The sequence below is a fragment of the Arvicola amphibius genome, chromosome 5, assembly GCF_903992535.2.
Source record: "Arvicola amphibius chromosome 5, mArvAmp1.2, whole genome shotgun sequence".
In the NCBI taxonomy this organism is placed as follows: Eukaryota; Metazoa; Chordata; class Mammalia; order Rodentia; family Cricetidae; genus Arvicola; species Arvicola amphibius.
The window spans coordinates 154,829,159-154,854,637 of record NC_052051.1 but is presented as its reverse complement, the minus strand read 5'-3'; the positions used below and the strand labels follow the sequence as shown (position 1 = coordinate 154,854,637).

Sequence of the window (25,479 nt, the reverse complement as noted above, 5' to 3'; positions counted from 1 at the left end):
CAGGGTTGTGAGAACAAAGCATGTAGACCTGGCTGTGCATGTGTGTTCAATGCTGATGCCCTTGCAGGACACAGATGATCCTGTTCTAGCCCATCTCAGTTGCTAGGTGGGCATAGGAGTATGTTTCCAGAAGGAAAGGCTTGTCTGGTTTTGCTTATTCTGCTCTGGCTATATCTTTCTTGTCTTAGCATTGGCTGCTCAGTAAAACATTTGAAGGTTTTGTTGCATCAAAAGAAAATGAAGATGTCATGTTGAATATGTTACTACTATAAGGATTGTGTGAGATTTCTTTTGACAGTCTGCATTTCAAAATAAGTAGACCTTTAGGAGGGTGTGTGAGGAAATAGCAGAGTCAGGTTTGTCCACTAAACTCGGTATCTAGTTGTCTCATGGGCCCCACCTGGTTCTTTTTGTCAGTGGTCTGTGGTCTTAGAAACCCTTGCTGAGTTTCCTTTCTGTGGTGGTAGCACTGACTAGGGCCAGAGGCCTCTCTTCCCTCTTCTGTTCTTTTCTCTATCAGGCATGTCTAACTTGCAAAGGTGGCACTGGATAACTTTAAATGCAGACCGACACAGAATTGTGAATTTACTTAAAACATGATTTTTATCCCCTTTTTGTAACTTGATTGCATGGTTTTCAAGCATGAACTTCGTAGATGATGCTGCTGTTTCGAAGAGTCAAAAAATTGGACACACCTGCCAGATTGTGTGGGAGAAGTGGAGTACGTGCTTAGACATGCTTGTACGTGCTTGGACGTGCTTAGACGTGCTTGGACGTGCTTAGACACCAAATTTGGACGTGCTTAGACACCAAAAAAAAAAAAAAAGCCTCTGTCATCCAAGTGCATCAAAGGCGATCTATGATTTTCTTGTTGTGGTACACAGTGGTGGTGCCAGAGGTTTCAGATTAGCTCTTTCAGATTCTCTTTCCAGGCCCTAGGAGAGTATTTCCTCAACTTTCTACTGATTATTTATTTTGCTTCCTTTTTAGAACTTAATCCTACAAGTGGGAGCCTTCCTTCAACAACACCGATGTCACCATCAGCCATTTCAACCCAGAACCTGGTTATGTCTTCATCAGGTGTGGGTGGTGATGCCAGTGTCACGCTGACCCTGGCTGATACTCAGGGCATGTTGTCTGGAGGTCTGGACACAGTTACACTGAATATCACCTCTCAGGTGAGTGTTCTACAGAGAGAACTTCTAGGACCCTTTGAGAAGGCTTCATGAATTTGTTCTTAGTACATAGTTTTCTCACTGTGTAGTATATTAATTGTCAAGAGGGGAAATTATTATCTGGTCAGAAACTTTCTTATAACATTGAGTAAAACTTAGATTGACTTGTATATACCTAATGATAATCAGTTGCTCTTATTAACTTTCTTATTGCCACAACCAAAGCAGCTCATAAAGCACTTTGAGGGCTTGCTTACAGTTTCAGAGGGTTAGTCTGTCATGGTTGGGAATTGTCAGCAGGCAGGCAGGCATGGCACTAGAGCAGTAATTAAGAGCTTCCATCTTGATCCACAGGCAGCAGACACAGAGAGAGCATGGGACTGGGACTGGCCTAGGCTTTTGAAACTTCAAATCCCACCCACCAGTGACATACTTTTTCCAACAAGGTTACACCTTCTAATCCTTCCTAAACAGTTCACCAACTGGGAAGCAAACCTTCAAATATATGAACTTGCCTATGGGGGCCTTTCTTATTCAAGAAAGTGGCCATCTATCGGTGTCCAACCCTAGTTAGCCCCTGTGCCAGTACCCCAGCTTTGTCACATGGCATCCCCGGTTAGGAAGAGAGAGATGAAAGCTGGCTTATCTTGCTGACTTGTTTTTATTCAGTCCAGTGGGATGTATTGCCCACATTCAGGGTGGATCTTCCCTCTTCAAGTACCAGGCTAGACATTTCCTCATAGACATGTTCAGAGGTTTGCTAGGTGACTCTAGATGCAGCTGACAATTAGCACCACCCTGATCTCATCTACAGCCTCTGCAGCCATTGCTCTCTCTGCAGCTGTGTCTGTTCTCTATATTCCACGTAAATGTCTTATACATCATGTGGAGCTTTGTGAATGGGTTTCCAGGGCTCACCCATGTCATACAGCATATAGTATCTACTTCATCCTTTTCATTGCCGAATATATTCCTTAGTGTGTGTGGGTCACAGTAGTACTGCCTTGCATGAGTACCCCTTAGTCCATCTGCATATTCAGTAGTTGGTGAGAGTGGAGCAGTTCCATATTGAGGCTGCTGTGAATGAGCCCTTCTGCTGAGACATCCTGCCAGCTGTCATTTCTTTTACTGTGCGTCATATGGTGAATTTTGCTTTCCAAAGTGATTGTGCCATAAATGGCCTTTATTTTAATTACATTTTTATTTATTTATTTAGTGTGTGGTGTGTGTGTGTGTGTGTGTGTGTGTGTGTGTTTGGGCATGTGTGTACCCCGGCATTCATCTGGAGGTCAGAAAACTCCTTCCACCATGTAGGTCTTGAGGATAAAACTTAGGCCGTTAGACTTGGCAGCTGATACTATTACCCACTGAGCCATATTGCCAACCCCTAATGATCTTTTAAAAAGTCTATGTGGTTTGATAATGTGACAACTTCTAAAATGATAATAATCTTTTACCAGGGCCAGCAATTTCCAGCATTGCTCACGGATCCCTCCCTCTCAGGCCAAAGTGGAGCAAGCTCACCACAAGTCATATTAGTGAGCCACACTCCACAGTCCTCCTCGGCTGCTGGTGAAGAAATAGCTTACCAGGTATGGCGCCTGTGTTCCTCTCTCAGTAACAGAAGGAACAGTGAAAGGCCCATGTGGGATGCCCTTAGTCAATGAAGAGTACCCAGAGCAGAGGTGCTGAGCACTGTGGGTCTCATGGCCAGGGCAGGTGACAGCTCCCAGACCTGGGTCAGTGATAGCTGTGGCTTAGAACCATCATCTTAGATGTGGCCAACAGCAGTGCCATATACTTGCAAATCAGTGTTTGCTGCCTGTTTCCTGCTCAGTCTTCTTGTGGCTTTTTACTTGTATTTATTAGTTCATTTTGTATATTTTCTTGAAGCACTTATTGGCTCTTTTATTTCTTCCTTTATGTTTTATATACATTTTACCTGCATATATCTAGGTACGACATTTTTCTTGTTTAATTTGTCATTTTCTTAAAGTGTATGTTTTAGGACCTATACTTGTAGTAATGATAGTCTGAACATAGGAATGTCTACAAACATTTTCTAATACTTTTCTGAGCCTGAACCAGAATGAGTGATTGGTGATTTCTGGATTTGGGGGTGCTTTAACCTTTATATTCTTCAAAAATGAGGCATAACTAGTTTACCAGTTTTTCAGCAGCACAAGGATTTTTTTTTTTCCATGAGATTGGATGTTAGCAACACCAAGAAGTTTCCCAGTCTTGTCTTCAGAGACCAGAGCTTGTAGCTGTATCTCAAGGTGTATAACTAATTCATTTGTGTAGAAGGGTACAGAGTAGAGGCAGCAGAGAGGGGTGTTGGGGGAGCTTGCATCCAGCACTCAGGCCTAGCTGTGCACCACAGTGGAGTGTCCCAGGAAGTGCCGATAGTCCCTGCAATGGTGCCAGGACAATACTTTGCAAACTGTGGGGTTCGGTAGGTAGATATGGAGTACCCCTGTTGCTAACTTAGCTACCAGTTGCATACACCCCAGGTTAACAAGATGGAGGGAAGTCCAGGTCCCCAGACTAACAGAACAAGGTATCCACCGTCAATTTTAAGTTAGAGAACTGCCTGGCATGGTCAAGGATGTCGTTAGCAGAGTGCACTTACCTGGAAGGATGCCCCCAGGGCTTAGTAGTTATGTCCCAGGAACCCTTTAAGGTATGTGGTGGAGTTTTAGCACCCAGTCCATGACTGTCCACCATGAACCTTCATATTAGGGAAAGCAGTAACTCCTTGATCATGAGCTCAGCTTCCAGTCTGTCTGGTCCCTTGAGTTTCTAAGCTCCTTATTCAGGGCCAGTCCTGCTACCCACTTCTTGTTTTATGTGACTAGTAATCTGCCGTCCTGCAATTTGTGCCTTTCTTTAGCATTCAGTTTTATAGACCTCCAAAGCCACAGAGCATTCCTATATTAAAATTAGCTGGAGTAGTAGGTAGTAATGAAAAGTGAACTAAATAACAAAAACTTTCTCTAGCTTGTGATTGTTTTTCAGATTTCAAAATGTTAAGTACAAAAGTTGGGAGGGGACATTGATTCGCATAAGTAAGCAGTTAGTATGGGACATTCTCATAGGTGTTTGCCACTGTCAGAGTTGGAGCCTTATCCATGCTTTCAGACCTCTAGGCCCTGAGTTCAGTCTGCCTGGCTCTGCTTCCCACCAAGCATTTGGCAGGAGGCTGAACAAATCGTGAGTAAAATGTTTGTTCAGAGCACCATCCTGCCAAAGGCTTGGTTTTTTCCTTGACCAATGTGTACCTACTGTGCCACCATATTCTAGCTGGAGAGCTCTGAGAAGCCCCACGCTGGCATGCACTCCGCTTTTCTCATCTGTAGACGGTAGTGGCAGTGTAAGGAGGTCCAGGTCCTAGCAGAGCACATGCCGAGCTGGTAAAACTGCTACAAGGACTAACAGGTGGGGTCTTGCTCTTCCCTGGCCAAAGCCCAATTGGAATGACATGACGAATGCTCTCCTGTGTCTCTGTGTGTCTCTAGCACATGCTGCCTCCTTATAGGCTGCCTGCAGGATCAGAGTAACTCATTTCCACTGTCTCTCCTGACACGGTGCTGGCTTGAGACTGGGCAGCTGAGGGTTGCCTAGTGGGAGCCTACGCTGCTGCCATTGGCATTTTTCCTTTCACTCCTGTCACTTCTGTGGAGGTAAAGCTTGCGGCGGTGTCTGAGGCTGACTTTGCTCCAGGGCGCTTCTGTGTGATTCAGTGTAGCTCCACTGTGTCTAACTGCCACCATAGCAGATGGGGAACGGAGATGTGGGGTAGCCTTGGATGATGAAAATATACTGATAAGAGCCAGAGCTGCCTTGGAACCCAGGTTTTTCCAATAACAAGACACTACACTGTTTGTGTAGAACAGAGGTTTAGACATTTGTGTTGTTGGCTTTCCTGTTCACCGAGTCCACTGGCTCCAATGGAAACTTTAGAGAGAGGTTAGGCTATTGAAGGGAATAAATGAGGTAGGGCAGATATCAGCATCTCGTGAGTAAAATGTTCAGAGCAACATCCTGCATTTCCAATGGTGAGGGAGCAGGTGTCTGTTCTAGTCATAGGCTTTGTTGATTGCCATTTCTTTTCTTCCCTCCCTCCCTCCCTCCCTCCCTCCCTCCCTCCCTCCTTCCCTCCCTCCTTCCCATTTTTCTTAAGACTCATTTTATTTGTGAGTATTTTGCCTCCATCCGTGTATCATGTGCAGGCGGTGTCTGCAAAGGCAAGAAGAGAGCATCAGACATTAGACCCTGGAGCTGTAATTGCAGGCCATCGTTAGCTACCATGTGGAGCTGGGGCTCAGCCTAGGTCCTTTAGCGAGAATATCACGTGCTCTTAATTGCCAAGCAACTTTCCTGTCGTTTTTTTACCTCCATGGTCTTTTATCAACTATTACAGAACAACATTGGTAATCATTTATTCCAGGGCTTTACAAACCTTTTTCATTCACATGTTCTGTGACTGCCTTAACACGTATTTGTGTATTTTTTCACTGACACACACATATACATATACACACACACTCACTTTCTCTTTGATTTGAGTATTTTAAAATGAGATCTTTGCAGTATCTTCTGCTTTTTTCTGTTTTGTTCTTTTTAATTTTTTGTATCCACTCTTGAATATTCCAGTATTTTGAAAAAAATATTCAGCAAACCAGATAAAAATGTTGGCAATCACATAATTTTTTTATGCTTGCTTTATTAGATTATTACTTATTTCTAAAGCTGAGGTCGCCTGTTTCTGTGGGACACACAGTTAGCCTTCTGCTTTATTTGCTATTCTTGAAAGTTCTGGTGGCATCCCATAAAATTGACTTGAAAAACATCTCATTAGTTGCAATCCGCAGTTTAGGTAAAATAACTTAGCTCAAACAATGCTAATGAAACACCATTGATTTAGTTTTAGCACAGTATATGGGGATCCAAACCACAGCAGTTTTATTACATTTGTATTTTACATGTGTGTGTCTTGTGTGTGCATGTATGTGTGTAGGCACATGGGATGGAAAACAGACAATTTGGAGAAATTGGATCTCTCTTTCCAACATGTGGGTGCAAGGTAATCAGACTTTTGAGATAGGCATCTTTATCAGCTGAACCATCTAGCTGCTCCAAACTGGGGCATTTTAAAGCAATGTCTGATATTTTACATGCCAGAACCTTTCATATATGCCTTATCTGGTCTTTACCAGCCCCAGTGGTGGCTCTGTGGTCCCTCATTCTTGTTCAGCTGTGGTTAAGCCTGCAGCTTATGTGGCCAGGAGAGGAGTTTAGTAGCTGGTCTAATCTGGTGGGTATATCCCCATACTCCCTCATTGGCCAGGATCCTTAAGTATCCTAGTGATCCCAAGGCAACTGCATTTTCTGGCCTTTTAGAATTTCTAAGTTTTTCCTGGAATAAGCTGGCCAGCTGTGTTCGTATTAGGCAGGACAGCATTTTTCTTTCCTACTGGCAGCTGCAGACCACACTTTTCTAGTAACCTAGAACTCCTAACTCTTTCCAGGTGACTGATGTCTCTGCCCAGCTGACCCCTACGAGCCAGCCTGAAAAGGAGGGCCCTGTACACCAGTGCCTGGACTGTGAGCGTGCCTTCTCATCAGCTGCGGTGCTCATGCACCACAGCAAGGAGGTGCACGGGAAGGAGCGCATCCATGGCTGCCGGGTCTGCAGGAAGGCCTTCAAGCGTGCTACACACCTAAAGGTACACCCTGGGAACAGTGGCAGCCCACATTTATGGGGACCCACAATATTTCTAACGAAAGTAAATGCTGAGCGACACATCTCTCTTACTATTCTAGAAACAGTGATGTGAATGTGTGTACCAGATTATAGGCAGGATAGGCCTTTGTTGAGTGCCTGTGAGTAGATTACACATTCATGTACAATTCAGCATCAATTTGAATGTAAATTAAAGTCACACCATCCTCTCATGTCTCACTCATCAGACTGACAGAAATGTGGAAGCTGCTGGCATGTTTGAGGCCATGGGAAAACTGACTTATGGTTGTTGGATCTGCAGTGTGTCACAGCATACCTTGAGGAGCACAGGGTGACTAACAAAACTCTATGTTTACCTGCAGCCTTGCAGGAACCCCGTTGGCTACACAGGACAGCACATAGGGTTCTTCACCTTGTAGGCCACTGTAGCGAGGTGGTAGATAAAGGATGGGCATCCCCAGGAAGGCCCTTACATATATGTAGGAAGGATGCAGAACTCTGGGAGGTAATTTCAGGGTAGGGTCCCATCCTGTCCACTTAGTGAGGAGACAAAGTCTCATTTATATAGCCTTGGCTAACCTGGAGCTCTCTATGTAGACCAGGCTGTTTCGAACTCTTGGAGATCCACCTGTGTCTGCCTCTCTCAAGTGCTGGAATTAAAGGTGTGTGCCATCATACCCAACCTTCCCTTTTTCCTTTAAAGGGAACCCTGTGGAGCAGGGTAGGGGGAAGGAGAGCGGCAGACACCGGCAAATCCACAGTGGAGAGCCTGACAAGTGCTGCTTGAGAAGGTGGCCACAGTTGGCACCCACCTCACAAAGCTAGTGTGTGACGGAAACAAGGCTGTGACCTAACTGTGAAAAACTGTCCAACCAATCCCAGTGGGATGGCCTTCAGAACACCAAGAATCCTTGAAACTGTCAGGGCTCTCTGAGCCAGGAGAGGCTGAGAACCAGTTGTAGCTAAGAGAGTGTGTGGAAACACGGCAGCTTAACATGTGTCTTGGGCCTGGTCAGCTCTCCTGTCAGGGAAGAACTAGGTGTTCGTTCAAGCTGATAATAGTGTGTCACTGCTATTCTGAACCACAACAATGTCCCATGCCAGGATAAAAGGAGGTGTGGCGTGGATAGGTAGTTACATGGTGTCTCCCTGTACTTTCCCCTACTTTCCAGTAATTACATCTAGCCCTGTCCTAAAAGCTGTCAAGCAGTGTCAGCCTACTGTGACTCTGGGCTATGCGTTCCTGGAGAGGCTCCAGCAGCACTGCGTCTGCAGATGGCCTGAAACTGCTTCCCTTTCTATGCACACCTGAGCTCAAGCTCATTGTCCTCTTGGAACTTGGACACTGTGCTGCTCTCTTCTCACCCGCCTTTACCATGGGGAGCCGGCTCACTTTAGATGAGTCAGTTGCCCCCATCTTTGCTGTATGTGTTCTCTGGCCTTCACTCTGTAGGCCTGGGGTATGCTTCCTTCCTTTCATCTAAGTGAAGCTGCACTAACCAATGTTTACAATCCTCTCCCATGCTACAGACCAAGTAGGATGCCTTGATATGAGGAAAAGAGAGGAACCAGATTAGAGAGTGTAGATACACACTTAAAAGCTCTAATCTGCTTTTTTGAGGGTCACTGGCAGGGTTCACTCTGAGAGGTCCCTGTGGTGGGATGAGGTCTCCTCTCAGCCCACACATGGCCAGTCCTTCATGGTCATCTCCAGGAGGGATCTCTTCTCTATCCATGTTCTTGTGCGTTGAGGCTGAGATATGAGCTGCCCCAAGCCCACTTACCTAACACAGGGCTCACACACCACTTACATCTCCTTCCCAGACCTCGCCCTCCTGGGGACTGCTCGTCCTCGTCCCATTCTCCTCTCCTCCTGCTGATGCCCTCAAACCTCTGCGCTTTACCACGGGAGCTCCAGGAAAGCATTTGGTTCATATCTGAGGCCGTAAAAGAAGTTATCAAGAGACAGCAGCTGCATGTCTTTAATCCCAGCACTCGGGAGGCAGAGGCAGGTGGATCTCCGTGAGTTCGAGGCCAGGCTGGTCTATAGAGCTAGTGCCAGGACAGGCTTCAAAATTACAGAGAAACCCCTGTCTCTAAAAACTACAAAAAAAAAAAGAAAGAAAGAAAAAAGGAGCGAGAGAGAGAGAGACAGAGAGACAGAGACAGAGAGAGAGAGAGAGAGAGAGAGAGAGAGAGAGAGAGAGAGAGAGAGAGACTGACCCAGACAGGGCACAGGGAGTGCTGGGTAGCTCTCTCTTTGTCCCACCAAACAAGTCACCCTTGGCATAGGGTTGATTTTATTTTCTGATGGCTTGGAAGAATTGATCATTTGATGGTAGTAATTAAGAACTGTAATAGGGAGGGTTAGGAGTGGACAGTGAGAGCACTGCTGTCCACCTGTCTGTCCGCTACACTCTCCAGCACATATGCAGGAGCTCCCAGCAGAAAGCAGGCATGCCAGCTTCTGTGGTGGTAACATCAGCGTCACACTTGACTGGCCCTCCTGCAAGTGTAGCAGACTCTCCCTGTTGTAATGAGAGAACGCGGCTGTCTCTGCACCAGCTTCAAATAGCGGCTCTGATACTGTGCGCTCCACTAATGCTGTAGCTGCTGCCCTCTGGAAATAGGTTATAGAGTTACAACGTGGTCCTTCCCAAATAGTGGATTATCTGCTCTCCTGGCTCCCTCTGCCTCCTGAATATCAAGTGCCTGGGGTTTGTAAAAGAAACAGTTGCAGAAATAGATGACTTCATCCTCTGAAGGCATGGTGTTCACACAGCTGTACACAAAGTGTGCCTCTAATGAAGGAGGAAATATCAGCTCCAGGTGTTGAGAGTAGGCACAGCACAGTGGCAGAGTTACTGCTGGAGTCTTATGCTCTGCAGCCTGTCCTAAACTCTTCTTGACCTTAGCATCTCATTTTCTGTTTGTCCTGTGACCCATCTCGGGCTGTCTGGGTGGAGTAGTATTCATCATGAACCTGTGGTGCAAGTGCAGTGTTCCTTCTCTCTGAATCCTGCTTTAGTCCACAGGGCACTTTAAGACTCTTCCCTCCCTCTAGCAGGGTAATTGTGCACTTTATAAAACTTTGAAAGTAGCCTCATTGCCAGCCTTGGGCACAGAGCGCAGTGGCTGTCATATTTCTGAGAAAGTCAGACCACACAGATCTAAAGTCACTGGCAGGTGAGTCACACCCATACAAAGTACAGTTATCTGTTGCTGTCAGAGATGTGGACTGCACCGCATAGTGTCGTTATGTAATTGTAGAGTGTACCCAGAGCCACAGGTGTTCTGTGAGAGTTGCTGAGAGACTTTTAGGCGAAACCTCTGTCAGCTGCCTGTGGGCCTTGACTTCCAGGTGAACTTACGGAATGTGGGAACAGAGAGGTTCAGCAGGCTCTTCACTGGAGTACACTGTGTGAAGGTCACACAGTCTCTCTGAGCTGTCACTGCTACCTGAGGAGGGAGATATTGTCCCTTGTGTGGACTTGGAGCTGCCAAGGCCATGGCTCCTCACCCCCATGCTACTATGATAGGCTCCAGGTCCTGAAATCCCAGTCAGAGGTCACCGTGGGGTTGGCCTCAGAGGCTATTGGGTTTGCATGAAGATTTCTTTCTGTTGTTGTTTCAGATCTCTCAGGTTCCAGTAGGGCCTAACATGTGCTGGTTTCTGTGTGTTCTGCCAGGAGCACATGCTGACACACCAGGCTGGTCCTTCGCTCAGCTCTCAGAAGCCCAGGGTATTCAAATGTGACACCTGCGAGAAGGCGTTTGCCAAACCAAGCCAGCTGGAGCGGCACAGCCGCATTCACACAGGTAGTGCCACGGGATGTGCTGTTGTTGGCTGAATATAGTCATGGGTGAGCAGGAGTGAAGCATAGATACATGTGGGGTGTGAGACATTATTTACAAACAAGGTCCGTGTGTTCTACTTTGCCCTAATTTTTAATCACCTTACCACCTTAACTTTTTCACTTGAGATTGGCGTTCTCATTGTGACCTTGGGGAGTAGGAGTGATTCCATGGTGCGGCCCCTTCCCTCTATTGGTTAGGAAGGAGGGCTCCTCTCCAGCCCTCTAGGCTGATTGCTTTGATCTTTCTGCTCCCTGCTGACTCTGCACTCTGCTGTATCTACTGTCTACACCTACTTGAGCCTCTTCAGAGGAAGACCAGTCCAGAAACAAGCTCTTCTGGCCTGGTAGTATGTTTGTAATTTCCTTGCTGGAGAACACTATGGCTCACTGTCCAGCCAGCCTAGCCTCCGGTCTAGTTCCAGACAGTAAGGGACTCTTTCTCAAAAAGCAACAAAGAAGCTGGACATGGTGGAGCACACCTTTAATCCAGTACTGGTAGGCAGAGGCAGGCAGATCTGTCTAAGTTCGAGACCAGCCTGGTCTAAATAGTAAGTTCCAAGCCAACAGGATTACACTGTCCCAAAAAACAATCAGAAAAACAAAATAGACAGCTCCTGAGGAATGACACTGGAGGTTGTCCTGACACCCCATCCCACCCCAAGCTTGTGTACCCGGCCACATAAAAATGTACAGATATATACACATAATTGATAAAATGCTTCCATTTGATCATGGGTTTTTGTTTGTTTGTTTGTTTTTCTTTTTCAAGACATGTAGAAGGAAGCGGCGGGGCTGCATCCCGCCACCCGGCCGCCGACTAGCTTTACACCCGAAATAATTACACAGAAACTGTATTCATTTAAATACTGCCTGGCCCATAGTTTCAGCCTCTTATTAGCTAATTCTCACATCTTCCTTTAACCCATATTTAGTAATCCGTGTAGCACCACGAGGTGTGGCTTACCAGGAGAGATCTTAACCTGCGTCCATCTCGGAGAGGAGAAGCATGGAGACTGCATATCGCGACTGCCTGAAGCGGCTCCCCACTCCTGCTACCCAGCATTCTGTTCTGTCTACTCCGCCTACCTAATTTTCTGTTCTCTTAAAGGGCCAAGGCAGTATCTTTATTAAAAATGAAAGTAACACATAGACACTCCTCCATCAAAGACAGGGTTTTTCGACTGTCCAGGAACTCACTTTGTAGACCAGGCTGGCTTTGAACTCAGAACTCAGAGATCCTCCTCCTTCTGCTTCCTGAGTACTAGGATTAAGGGCAAGTACCACCACTGCCCAGTTAAAATTATGTTCTTGTTTCTGAGTTTTTCCACTTTTTTCCTCTGAAGTGAGGCACTGTGCTAACAGTACTGTATCCTCTATAGCATGGGTGGTGAATTGAACTTTAAACAACATTTTAAAGATTTTTTTTTCTTTTTTTGCCAGGAAAACATTGAACTTGATGGTGGCCGCTCATGCCCTCTAGCTCTAGTATGCTTTGATGGCACATAATTATGTCACATTGTCATTGTGGGTAGACTTACTGGCTTGACCGAGAGGGACTTGAGCCCTTAGCACACATGTTGTGAAAAGGATGTCATTGTGGAGAAGAACCAGTGAGATGGTCCCCGTGTGCTGTGTGCTTCCAAAGCCCTTGTCTGCTCCACTGCACTGTAGTCAGGCCAGTGCTCTGTGCTAGAACTGCCTCTCCCTGTGACTGTTCTTAACATCCGAGGGCAGGAACATTTTGACTGTGTTTTAAGTCCTGACAGACTAAGATCTTAACGCATGCAAGCGTGGAAAGTGTGTTGCCACCTTTTATCCCATAGCGGGTGCGACAGCTTCCAGTAGGTCATTGGTGACTTCCTAGCTCTCAAGAGCTCTGCCTGTTGCTTAGTGTTTCAGGGTAAAGTTAGCTCTCAGCTCTTGGCTTGGCCATGCTGACTTTTCTAAGAGGTTGGCCAAACCTAGCTTCTATGATGTAGATTATTCCCAGCTAGACAACTGCTTTAAGAGTTTTGCAATTAGCCAGGCAGCTGGTGAACAGCTCAGAATCACTGCACTCAGAAGAATGGGCAAAAACTTTTCAGTTTTGGAGTTCACTTAGAAAACTGAGATAAAGCCTCATTTGCTGTGCATGGTCACAAGGGAGAAGAAACAGGACCAGCTCAGAATACAGTCAGGACAGTCATGGATCCCTACTGTTCAGGGGCAGTCTGGGAGGCCTTCTGGGGAAGGGTCCTGATACTGCAGCAAGAGGCTGCTACACAGAGCAGATGGCAAGAACTTGTAGGCAAAGGGGGAGAGGCCATACCTCACCCCCAGGCCTCCAAATGGGGGACTGTTCCCAGGAAGCATGACCACCATGCTTGTGAAGGGAGGCACCGAGGTCTGGTGGGCATTCATCTGCGCAGCTCCCAGCAGATGTCATGCTTGGCAGCTCCTTCAGCTTCTATGTTCATCTGAAGGCCACTCAGTAGTAGCATTTTATAGATTATAGGAAAGCATATTTTAAGTAGTGTTGATATTCTAATGTTCAGATGTCTTTCTCTTGGATCACATAAAATGAATTAGAATATTTTGTTTAAATCATGTGTTCTATCTCTGGGTGTTTCTATGATCTGGGTACTCACTGAATAGGTTTTATTTTGTCTCAACATGGAGTGTCTTTGTCAGCATCCTGCTAATCAGTGGTGGTCGCAGGAGGGATGTCACTGAGTCTTTCTCATCATTAAACAGTCTGGACTGAGGGACAGTGTATGCTACGTTAAAATGTGCAGTCTTGAGAATGACACTGACTACAGCTCGCCCTTTGCGCACAGGGGAGCGGCCATTCCACTGCACTCTCTGTGAAAAGGCCTTCAACCAAAAGAGCGCGCTGCAGGTGCACATGAAGAAGCACACTGGCGAACGGCCCTACAGGTGTGACTACTGTGTCATGGGCTTCACACAGAAGAGCAACATGAAACTGCACATGAAGCGAGCGCACAGCTTTGTGGGTAAGAAGACCAAGTCACTGGGTTAGTTTCACACATATTACAGTGGCCATGCACCATAGCTACTGCAAGGACTGCAGTTTATAGAAGAGGCCCTGAGCATGGAGCTGGGAAGAGGCTGAGCAGGGTGGGAGGCCTGTACTGTGTCTGCTTCCCCATCCCCTTGCCCTCCCTTCCTCTTTTCCTCTTGTTATTCCTTCTTTTTCTCCCTGCTTCTCCTCGTTCTCCTGAAACAGAGCTCAGCTATTTAACTCAGGTGAGCCTCAAGCTCTTCAGTCTTTCTCCTTAGCCTCCTGAGCACTGGGATTTCAGTCTCTTATCATCACACCCATCTCAGACAGTGCTTTCTAAAGGGAAATGAGTGCCAAGCAGTGTGAGCAGCATGACTGTCTGTTTTCATAGTCTTCCTTTCTGGAATGTGCAGGTCAGAGGCCGCTTGAGTGTCAGGAGGCAGCATCAGCCTGGAGTCTACACAGAGGTGGACAGGGCCTGCACACTCTGTTTTGAGCACCACTGCCTCCATTCTGTCTCCTTAGTCCAGGCCACACAAACCATGCCTTCTCTGTGGTTTGCAAGTTTTGATGCTGTGGGAACTGGGCTGTAGGGCAAGGACAGCTGCCTGTCCTGCTTGAGGTCCAGACCATAGTAGCATGGCAGGAGCATTTTATTTAACAGACTAAATCATTTAGGTCCTGGAAAGCAGGAGTGTGAAATATTAAAGACTAGGGTGGGCAGTGAGTTTTGTTTTTTGTTTTTTGTTTTTTTTTTTTTTTTTTTTGGTTTTTCGAGACAGGGTTTCTCTGTAGCTTTGGAGCCTGTCCTGGAACTAGCTCTTGTAGACCAGGCTTTTTTTTTTTTTAAATATTTTATTTTTATTATGTAGACAATATTCTCTCTGCATGTATGCCTGAAGGCCAGAAGAGGGCACCAGGCCTCATCACAGATGGTTGTGAGCCACCATGTGGTTGCTGGGAATTGAACTCAGGACCTTTGAAAGAGCAGGCAATGCTCTTAACCGCTGAGCCATCTCTCCAGCCCCTGGGCAGTGAGTTTTACAACTTGTATTTAAAGTTCATTTAGTTGTAGGATGATAGGTTTTGTTAGTGAACATCGGTGACCTTTATGTGGTCACTGGGGTTGTGTAGACACATCTGGGGCACCCAAGGGGTAGAACTGGGTACTGTGTGGAGTGAAGGTCACTGTTGCAGCAATTTCTGCATGCTTTTAAAGAAGTTGTCTGTGTTGTGAGTGTTATTAGTTGCTTGTCACTGATTCTGTATTGGCATAGCCCCCAGGGTGTGAGTGCCCACATTGCAGAGGCTGTAGCTCTCAGGGTGTGAGTGCCCACATTGCAGAGGCTGTAGCTCTCAGGGTGTGAGTGCCCACATTGCAGAGGCTGTAGCTCCCAGGGTGTGAGTGCCCACATTGCAGAGGCTGTAGCTCTCAGGGTGTGAGTGCCCACATCGCAGAGGCTGTGATTAACAAATTTCACCTAGAGTTCAGCACTTGCTTATATGCATGAGACCTAGGGTTCCAACCCCAGAATTACAAGTTGAAAAATGGTTTCCCTGGCCCAGACTGTTTCATTTCACTGAGATGGGAAGCAAAACAAACTAGAGATTTCTTTCCTCTGGTTCCCATATACTCTTGTCTAACTGTGCATGCTAGCCTGCTTCTGAGATCTGAGGCTTTTTCTTTGTTTCTGTAGGAACCTTGCAGGCAACTGCTGTGGTCCAGGAACAGGACGGGGAAGAGCTAAGGACCCTTCACTTAGAGGAAGTGGTGCAGGAGGCAGCGGGCGAGTGGCAGACCCTAACCAATGTGTTCTGATGCTATAGAAGAAGGCTAAGTGCATCCATGAAGTTACATTTGTGAAGATTAGATCACTCAGAGTTTCTGTTTTAAAACTTCAAGTGTTAAAAGTCTACAATAGTTTTTTTTTTTAAGCTAAATTATTTGAAGAATCATTGCCATTCAAAGACTGACAGGAAAAAACTGGGAAATGTACAACTGCACTGTTTTCATTTGTCTACAAATCACAGAACCTGGGCACTGCCATGGTCACTTTCACCTTCTCATGACTGTGTATGTCCTTAGCAGGTGACCAGGATCTGAATATCATTGCAGTGAGATTTGTGTGAGCAAAAGACAGTATGGAAAATCACACGTATGATATTGCATGAAATTCAGAAGCGGTGCCATTACACGCGGATGTTTTTCCACTTCTTACTCTGCATTTTGCTAATTAGTAACCGTCAGTTCTTTTTAGCCCACTCTTATGTTAATGTAACTGATGCCTTGAGAGATGGCTGGACCCGTTCTCTCTCCATCACAGATACCTAATCCCTAGTTAGAAGAACACAAGATCTGGCAATAGCAGGGCCACGGAGAAAATCTGACCCGCAGGCGAGGACCAGCTGTTCACATGGATGTCCACCCGCTTGCTGCATGAGTCTGTCCAGTCACATGTATTTGATCACTGCAGAAGCACAAGCCATACCCTGTGAGCAGGAAGTGACAGAGTTCTCTCTCAGGAGACAGGAAGCTGTTCCTCTCCACCTCAGTACATTTATCTGTATTTTAAGGCTAAGGACTTATAAAAATCCTGCGACTTTCCTCCTCATGCATACCGGAGGTGTGTTTTCATTTCAGGGAATCCTCCAGTGTCATCAGCAGTGCCACACAAGACACATCCCAAACCAAACCCTCCTGCGCTGGCTGAGCAGTGCGCCTCAGCATTCCAAAGACAGTAGGTCCCCCACCTCATATCAGCTCCCTGGAAACTATTTATATGTTCTATATGTGAATACCTGTGTACATAGACAGATATATGGGCCTCCATGTGGCTGAGAAGTCTATTTTGTAAATAGAAGCACTAGTCCACGTCGCAGAGCGCATCGGAGCCACTCCTGGCGCACTTCAGACCGGTGTCGTGTTTATTCTGTTAATAAATGGATATCTTCTTCATTGTAACATAAAGCTGGGCTCTATTTTTTTTCTGAAAAAAAAAAAGTTGCCTTTATTTTCTCTCATTGCCTCATTGGTTTCCGAAGAGTGCAGTTTTATTATAAATATTATGTGGACTTGTTCACTAAGAGTCATGGAGAGAGACATTTCACTGTTATTTTAAAAGGGCATCTTTTGATTTTGTTCATTTTGTCATCTGTATATAAGTAATATTGACAGTGACATAAAAACTTTTGTTATGTGAAAATATTTAATTCAGAGAACTGTTAAATATTATTACTTTTTTTCAAACTGATTTGTGTATTGTATATTTTTTTAAGAAGAAAAAAGCCTTACTTGACTTCTTGTGATACTGGACTTAAAGCCCCAAGGCTCCCTGAATGTCAGTGTGTACACCGGCTGAGGTCGTGTTTCCAGAGTAATTGTAATTGTGAGAGTTCTAAAGTCTCTGCTACTAATGCACTTTTTCTTTCATTTTTTATTAAAGTATTTTAGAAATATTAATTTTAGTGAACAGATATCCCCCAAATCGAAATTGCTGGATTTAAAATTTTTTGTTCTTGCTGGGTTATTTATTTTCTTTTCAGCATTAAATGTCATCTCAGGACATCTGTAAAGAGGTTGGCTACTTCCTGGTTGTGTAGTGAATGCGTGTGCTGACTGTGGCCATCAATTGGCTTGTATAAGTAAGACTTTACCGGGTGAATCTGCAGCCTGCTTTTGTTTTGGTTAAAGAAAAGAAAATCTACCAGGAATCAATTATTTTTTGTATTTTCTCAGTTTACCAGCAAACAAACATGGCATATATGTGTTTTGATTTCCTTCCTTACTGTCAACGCTGCTTCTTTGCCAACATTCCTTGAAAATACAAGGTTTTGAGAAGATAACTCACTTGAATATTTTGGTTTACAGGTTGATCTCTGTATTTTAATGTTTGGAATATTGTTATGGGAAAGTGATTCCTCATGTATAACCAGGGTTTGGAGGATAGAGGACTGTATTTTTAGAACTCTCTATATAACATATCTGTTTTGAGATAACTAAATGCAAAATGACATTAGGAAATGTGATGTATGTGTTTTGTTTTGTTTTTAAATCATGTTTCAGAATCACTAGGTGGGTGGGGAATAAATTTCAGGTATTTTTTAGCAGAAAAGAAAACTGTAATGAGATTTCTTTCACCTGTGTGAAGTCCAGAGAATGCATTTCCTCTTGGTGTCTCCCTGAAGCACGTTGAGCTGACAGTCGGATATGGCCCTTAACAGAAAATCCTGTGTCTGGCGCAGTCCTGCAGGTGCCGCTTGCTCCTTCAGTACAGGAGCCTGCTGGTCCCTGGAGGAGGCTCCAGGATGGCAGAAGAACAGCAAAGCCTATCCCTGAAGGCATGATGCTGCTAATCACGAGTACAGCTGAGGAGGTCGAGGGACCAGGAGAACCCGGCATGGACAGATCCTTCAGAAGGTCATAGGCCAAAGTGGACATGCGATGTGAGCAGAAATGCTTCTCACCCCCAGCAAGCCCTCCTGGGGTCCTTGTCAGTGCTCTGGGGCAGCAGGGAGGTGAGCAGTGTGCACCAGAAAACATGCGTTTGTTTGTATGCCCTCCACACCGTCTTTAAAGTTCCTCTGGATTCCCATGAGCACATCCGTGTCGGCCAGGTTTTAGAGGTAGATTTGGTTCTTCCAGTGCGCTCTGTCTTTGGAGAGACACTAAGCCTCATGTTCCAACCTAAATGGCACCACACAGATTTAAGGAGCGTTGGATAAGGAAGTGCGTATCTGTAGGCCTATTCTCGGGTTCTGTGTTGGGATATCTCATGACTCCTTGCATAAGGGCTTCCGCCACAGCCTATTTCAAAAACCCATACTTTGCTCTTACCCCAGCCCCACACTTTGAGTGACCCCAGGGCCTGGTGCTGCTGTCTCATGAAGCTTATCCACAGTGACATTGGTCCACAGTCCATTTCTTTTCTGCCCGTGATTTATATTCATGTGATGTGGACAACGTGGATGTAAATTAGAGGAAAGTCTCAAATGAGCTATGGTTGCAAACACTTGTCATCTCTACACTTGGGAAATGGAGACAAGAAGATCAAAGTCAGTCTCTATTACATAGCAAGTTCTAGGTCCACCTGGGCTACTTGAGACCCTGTCTCACAAAACCAAAAGCCAAGAGAAGTAAAATTTCAAAATAGCTACCCACAATTGCCCAGTTTAGTGTCGCTTATTCTGTTTGTTTTGTGTTTTATTTTATCCCAGTGAAACAACTTGAAACCTGGTTGCTTGCTGTCTAAACACAGGCTGTTTGCCCTCTTTGCTATCTAAAAATTGGAGCTATGAAGTCCACGGGGAGCTGGATGCCTGCACCTCACGCCCTGCGGGGAGCTGGATGCCTGCACTGCAAGCCCTGCGGGGAGCTGGATGCCTGCACCGCACACCCTGGCAGTGTGATGGCTGCCTCTAGCTGCCCACGTCCCAGGCCCCCTCATGGTTAGGCGAACATGTGTTCCGTTTCACACCGTACTGCCCAGGCGCTGTGCTCATGTTTTGTATGGACTACATGGTATAGATTTGTTAGTGTGTCAGGGGCTGCAGACAGTAATCAAAAAAATCGTGCTATTTAATCTTTTCTATGTGTGATGCTTACGGCATGAAGACTTTTTGTACTGAGAATCAAGATCTGTATATTTGACAAGCTCTAAAACGCCATAGTGATTGTTCTTCAGCACCACTAAGAAAATTGAAAGTTAATTTTTTAATTTACAGAAAAGTTCTCTTTTTATCTTCAGATTTGTCTCATGGTCTATTTATACATTGGATGATATTTATTTAATCCAGTTTTGTATTAGAAATGGATAGCTATGCCAAAAGCCACTGTGCTGGCTTTTAAAAACAATAAAACAATAGTTTTTGTATTATTTTAAAACTCCTGTGTATTTACTTCTTGTGGCCTGGGGTGAGTGGTAACCACATGCCCAGTGTGTTCTAGGGACACGAAGCTGACCAGACTTCCTTCTGGGGCACACTCTGTTCCCCATCATGTAAACGTGACGTGGGCGGAATGAAGGCGATTGAGAGCTGCCGTATGAAGGGCTGGCCCGGAGTGCTGACGACTAGCCCGTTAGTGCACACGACGGTGTTTTTCTCTCATTTTTCCAGGCTGCGTAGAGCCTATAGTTCTTACTCCTGCTTAAGTAACAAGTTAAGAATGCCTGTTTGGGACCCAGCAAACATGGTTTGGGTCAGCCAAAGGGACAGATGCAGGATGGGGAGGAGAGGTTCTGAGCAGCATCATGCTATCTCTTGGCGGAAGGTTTAGCTCCGCGTGCTGTAGGCTTGTGACATAGCTCATACTGCTAGGGAGTGCAGCTCTTTGAGGTTCCTTTCCATGTGTAAGGTGACCCCAGGGCTGCTTGTCTTAAGGCCTCCCGTGGAGTGGTACAAAAGCTTTATGGGCTTAGATGCTCATGCATGTCCTGTCCAGCCCTGGCTGTGTTTCTGCCCTTGGATATAAAGGCCTTGAGGATTTCCAGGCCTCCACTGCTGCTCCATGGCTACCAGTCCAGGGAGGAAAAGCGTTGCTTGCCCTGGCTCTGAGCCACCTCTCCAGGGTGGGTGGGTTGGGCCTCCGAAGGTAGAGGCAGTGAAAGGCTGGTTTCCTAGCCGTGAGAATAGAACCAAGGATCAACTTGGGCTCCGTGTCCAGGTTTCTCTGTGGGCAGCTTCCCTGGCTCACTCTTGCCCTCTGGGAATTGTGGTAGTGGTATTGATGCTCTAACTGTCCCCTATCTCAGTCCTAGGAGGTCTCTTGGCTTTATTGGGCTGGGAAGTAGCTGTAGCTGCTGTGAGGATATTGTCTGGATGTAGGCAGACAGCACTGGCTCAGCCCACAATGAAGCTTTCCACAAATGTACCAAGTATCACATGTCTGCTAGGAAAGGCTCCCGCATGCAGTGCTGTCAGACACACTGCCCCATGTCATTCTGGACTGATCAAGAGAGGGCTTCTTGCTAATTCATGCAATCTTTCGATCCTAGGCCACAAAGCTCTACAGAGGGGTGTGAGCGATTTCACACTCAACTCTAGCCAGGTGTGCAGTGGCCAGCCGTTTCTATACAGCCTTTCTTGTTGAAACTGCTTCAGAAACAGCAGGTCAGAGACTCCACACAGAGATCTTGTCCGTGAGTGGCTTCCCATCCTTGGATTCCATCAACCACAGAAGAAAATGGATTTAAGCGTGGCACCTGGACTGAAGATCTGTAGGCTGTTCTCACCTGTTCCCTGTTCCATGCATGCAGCACTCCCGTGTGTGGTGTAGCAGGTAACCGGGAGATGAGTACCAGAGGGTGTGTGATTGTCATATCAAAGGTACTGTTCTCCGTAACTGGAGTGTTCTCAGATCTGGGTACCTACGGGTGGTGTCTAGGGCTACAGACAGCAGTTCCCTGACAGGTAGGTCTGCCTGAGGAAAGTGTCCTCTCCCACACCTGCTTGTCCCCTGTTGGCATGGCTTGAACTCCTTCCTGCTGTGTTTCATTTAGGTGACTGTAGCTGGCTGCCTTTAGTGAGATGTTCAAATAACCCCAGATTTTGCCACTAGAAGCTCTGCTGTTTCTTGTGGTTTTTCATTCCTTGCGCTCTTTTCTCTGGCACAATCAGCTGTTCCTCCCCAGCCCTGGGCTCAGCCACTGCTCCTAGAAGACAGGCGTTGAGGAACAAGGACTGACTGGTATGCTCACTAATGTCCATAGGCCTGCAGAGATGGGGGAGATTGGTGTGTTTGTGTGCTCATGCACTCACACGCCCACCTTCCTCTTGTCTACACCTCCCCATTTGCCACTTCAGTGTAACCATGCACCATCCAGGCACCCCAATTCTAGCTAGCACCACACAGCTCTCTTAACGTTCCTCTGTGCTTCCATATCTGCTTCCTCTCTGTCGAAGCATCTGGTCAATCTGCCATCTGCAGTCCCTCTAGCTGTTCCCAATCACCAGCCTGGGTCACCTCCCTGGTCCAAGCCCTCCTCCTAATAGCCATATTTGGAAAAGGTAGGAAAGGGTTACCCTTTTAATAACCATACTCGCCAATGAATCTTCAGGGTCCCACTGCTTTGTACGTGGCCTTGATTGCTTGTCACACCTTTGGTGAGTTACAGTTAAAAGTGTCTCCAAGAAGACAGGAAGGGCTCATGCCCAATGCTGGTGGCAGGAGCATGGACCAAAAGGACAACAAAGTTCTGCCAGGAAAGAGCTTGTCAGAAAACAAGTGATAATAGTGTCAGCCATGCTCCTGCCCTCGATGGATTTTAACTTCAGAAAGCAGAAGGAAGGAACCAGCGCTGAACAACTGATGGGAGCTACGTGGAGCTATGAAAGCTCTGCAGACCGAGTTCCAGAGGTTTCTATGACAGGTAGTTCATTGTAGGCAAAGCTGTGGTTATTTGGGAGCCGCTGCCGGGACACAGAGAAAGTCCATCTGCAGTTGGCACTGGTGGAGAGTCCAGTGGAGAAGGGCTAGGAGAGGAGGGGGCCCTAACAGCACACAAAGCCTTCTGTGCTCTCTTCGGTTGCTTGCCCTGGAGGGAGCTCTACAGCTGAGAAGCACATACTGTTTGGTCCATCCTACCTTACTGCCACTTCATTCTGCATCCCAGTGTCCATTCAATGTCTACAGTAGAGGAAGTCCCGACAGCAAGATGAGGCCTACAGGATCTTGGAGTTTAATTATTGTATCTGGCCATGTGTGGGGTTGAGGAGAATAAGAAATACTTGTGTAAAAAAACAAACAAGCAAAAAACAGAAACGCATGCACCCTTTATGGCTATCCTTTGTCATCCTCACCCATTCCTTAAAGCATTGACTCTCACAGTTGCTGTATTCATGAGACAGGGATGAGGGAGCCTGGATTGGGCAGGTGTTAAGAACCATCCAAATAATTATTAGTGTCAGTGATGAGTTCTTAAATTTGTAAACGAAGACTGCTTGTTGGTTTCCAGCTGCCCAGACCTGAGTAATCACGCAGAAACTATATTAATTACAACACTGTTTGGCTCAGGCATATTTCTTGCTAGCTCTTACATCCTAAATTAACCCATTTCTATTATTTTATATTTTACCACGAGGCTGGTGGTTTACCAGTAAGGTTCTGGCATCCTCCTCCTTTGGCAGCTACATGGCATTTGTCTGACTCTGCCTGCTCTTTCTAGATCTCTGTTCGTATTTCCCACCTTGTTGGAAGCTGCAGACCCTCAGACCTGAACTCTCTATGACCTCTTGCCTGCTGGAGTAAACTTGTTTTTCTATGCTTATAGTTGCTCTGAGCACAGAACCCTTATGAGTTCTTGATAACAAGGAAGTGGTTTCTGATGGGCTTGCAGTGGAAAATCCCCAGAGCTAGGGCTTGGCCATTAGTCAAGGAGAGAACTATATAATCTGTCTGGGAACACAATAAAATTGGCGTTCTTGCTTCAAGAGTAACCCACATCTCTGTGTGTTCTTTAATCCCCAGACCCTTGCCCAACCATAGTTCCAGGTGGTGCAGGCACCACAGGTGGATGCCCCGCTGGGGTGGGGAACTAGAGACACTTCTGAGGGACACCCTCCAGAAGACTGGCAAGCAGGTAAGTAACAAAGAAAAGGAGAGAGGGTGAATTGTAAGGATGGGTGCCGGTACTACTGAAAATACATGGTACCGGGATTAAAAGAAAAACAGTGGAAGAATTTGTGGAACCCCTAGGTAGGGTTAGTCCAGGGTTTCTACAGGCAGGCACCTTGGACGTCCCTGGCATGTTAAGGAAGACCTACAAAAGGAACTGAGGGAAAAAGGACCGGAGTCCTTTCCCATTGCCATGTTTTCCCTTTAGAGGCTGGTTAAAGAGTCTGTGCTTGCTGAAAATTGTAGCATCAAGGAACTTCTTAAGGAAGGCATGAGGATACTGGAGGATGTCCAAGACAGAGAATCCCTGGCGTCATGCAAAGGAGATCCAGAGGGAGAAGAGCTGAAGGAGCCTCAGAGCTCAGACAGTAGTGGTTCCTAGTCATCTCTCAGGACTGGGTCTGTTCTCTTGCCTCGCCCCAGGAGAAAGACTCCCAGGAGAAAGACAAAGCAGCTGCCCCTCTGGCTAGTGAGAGGGAGGTAGAAGATTTGGGGAGACAATTGGCAGAACTTAAGTCCAGAAGTATCCAGGCGTTCCCTGTTATTGAAACTGCGGATCCTCAGGGGATAGGCAGAGACTACATAAGCAGTTTCAGTTTAAGGATGTAAGACAGCTTAAAGAGGCCGTAACCGCTTATGGGCCACATGTTCCCTTTACCGCTGCTTTGGTGGAATCCTTCATGGATCAAAATTTGACTCCTAGTGATTGGATGCAGCTTTGCAGGGCGATACTTAGTGGAGGGGATTATTTGATTTGGAGGTCAGATTATCAAGAAAATTGTGTGGAGACAGCCAGAAGGAACGCTGCTGCAGGGCACCCAACAGAAGTGTGGACATGCTCACGGGCTGGACCGTGTGCCCCGCTTAATCAGCAAGTCATGTATGACCCAGGGGTGTATGCTCAAATTGTCACTGCTGCCTTAAGAGCCTGGAAAGCCTTGTCTAACAAGGCTGCTGGGGGTCAGTTACCTAAGGTGCTGCAGGGGCTGTCTGAGCCTTATTCAGGTTCTGTGAATTGGCTCTCACAGTTAGCAGGAGGATTTTCCCTGATGTCGATGCTGCCATGCCAGTTACCAAACAACTAGCTTATGAGAATGCCAGCAAGTATTGTCAGGAGGCTATTCATCCCCACCGGCAATAAGGAGGGTTGAGTGATTACATCAGACTGTGTAAGGACATTGACCAAGCCCATATCACTGGGGCTGTGATGGCCGTTACGGCTCTGCAGCGTCATGGTCTTGGGCCACAGCCTAGGTCCTGCTTTAACTGTGGACAAGCTGGGCATTTTAAAAATCAATGTCCCAACCACCCCGGACTACTATCTTCAGGTAACCCATGACAACCAGATGGAGCCTCAGGTAGGAAGCAGCCTGGCTTATGCCCCCGTTGCAGGAAAGGACATCATTGGTCTAATGAATGTCAGTCTAAGACGGACGCTGATGGTCATCTGCTCTCTGGTCTGTTGGGAAACGGGAGGAGGGGCCTACCCCAAGCCCCACAGCAAGTTTATAGGGCACTAGAGACTTCTTCCATGACATTCATTCCTCAGAAAAGGGTACCATTGACAAGCTGGTCTGGGAAACCAAAGGGAGCGCAGGATTGAACTCCTGTACTGCCATCCAAGTGGTTTTAATACCACAAATGGGTGTTCAAGCCCTTCCCATGAGAGTGATTGGTCCCATCCCTACTGGATCGGTAGGCTTGGTGTTGGTAGAAGTAGTACTGCAAGTGCACTTAGCCGCAAACCCACTGTCCAGCCCCTGGTGTTTGAGGCAGCATCTCACCCTAGCTTAGAACTTTCTGTGTAACCTTGGCTGGCTTCAAACTCATTGCAATCCTTCTGTCTCCACCTTTTAAGTGCCAGGATTATAGACATGAGCTCCTATGCCAGACCTGGATGTGAGGGTTCGAGTCAGCAGACTCCTGATTGCAGAGCCCAGGGGCCTGAACTCTGAGCGCTGTGTTCCTCATCTCCAAGTTCCCTGTACTCGGGTCCTTGTGCTGGAGCAGCTATGCTGGAGCAGCGCTGCCTCCAAGAAACAGACTGCAGCATTCTTCTTGACCCACAGCAAGCCTTCCTTCCTACAGCT

The 25,479-nt window shown here is 46.5% G+C and overlaps 1 protein-coding gene across 4 annotated transcripts in view; it reads left to right on the top strand.

Annotated features, from left to right (window-relative positions):
* The window catches only part of Znf236 (zinc finger protein 236), a 99,876-nt gene extending 80,224 nt beyond the window's left edge, over positions 1–19,652 (top strand). For 2 of the 4 annotated variants that reach the window (XM_038330484.1, XM_038330483.1), the window contains exons 26-31: positions 991–1,178; positions 2,636–2,767; positions 6,707–6,904; positions 10,611–10,740; positions 13,595–13,771; positions 15,477–19,652. In XM_038330484.1, the coding sequence (XP_038186412.1) occupies positions 991–1,178; positions 2,636–2,767; positions 6,707–6,904; positions 10,611–10,740; positions 13,595–13,771; positions 15,477–15,598 (947 nt within the window). In that variant the 3' untranslated portion in view covers positions 15,599–19,652. Of the gene's footprint in view, positions 1–990; positions 1,179–2,635; positions 2,768–6,706; positions 6,905–10,555; positions 10,741–13,594; positions 13,772–15,476 lie in introns of those variants that run through there. The other 2 variants (XR_005285438.1, XM_038330485.1) reach the window with 2 other exon arrangements.
* Positions 19,653–25,479: the final 5,827 nt, after the last annotated feature.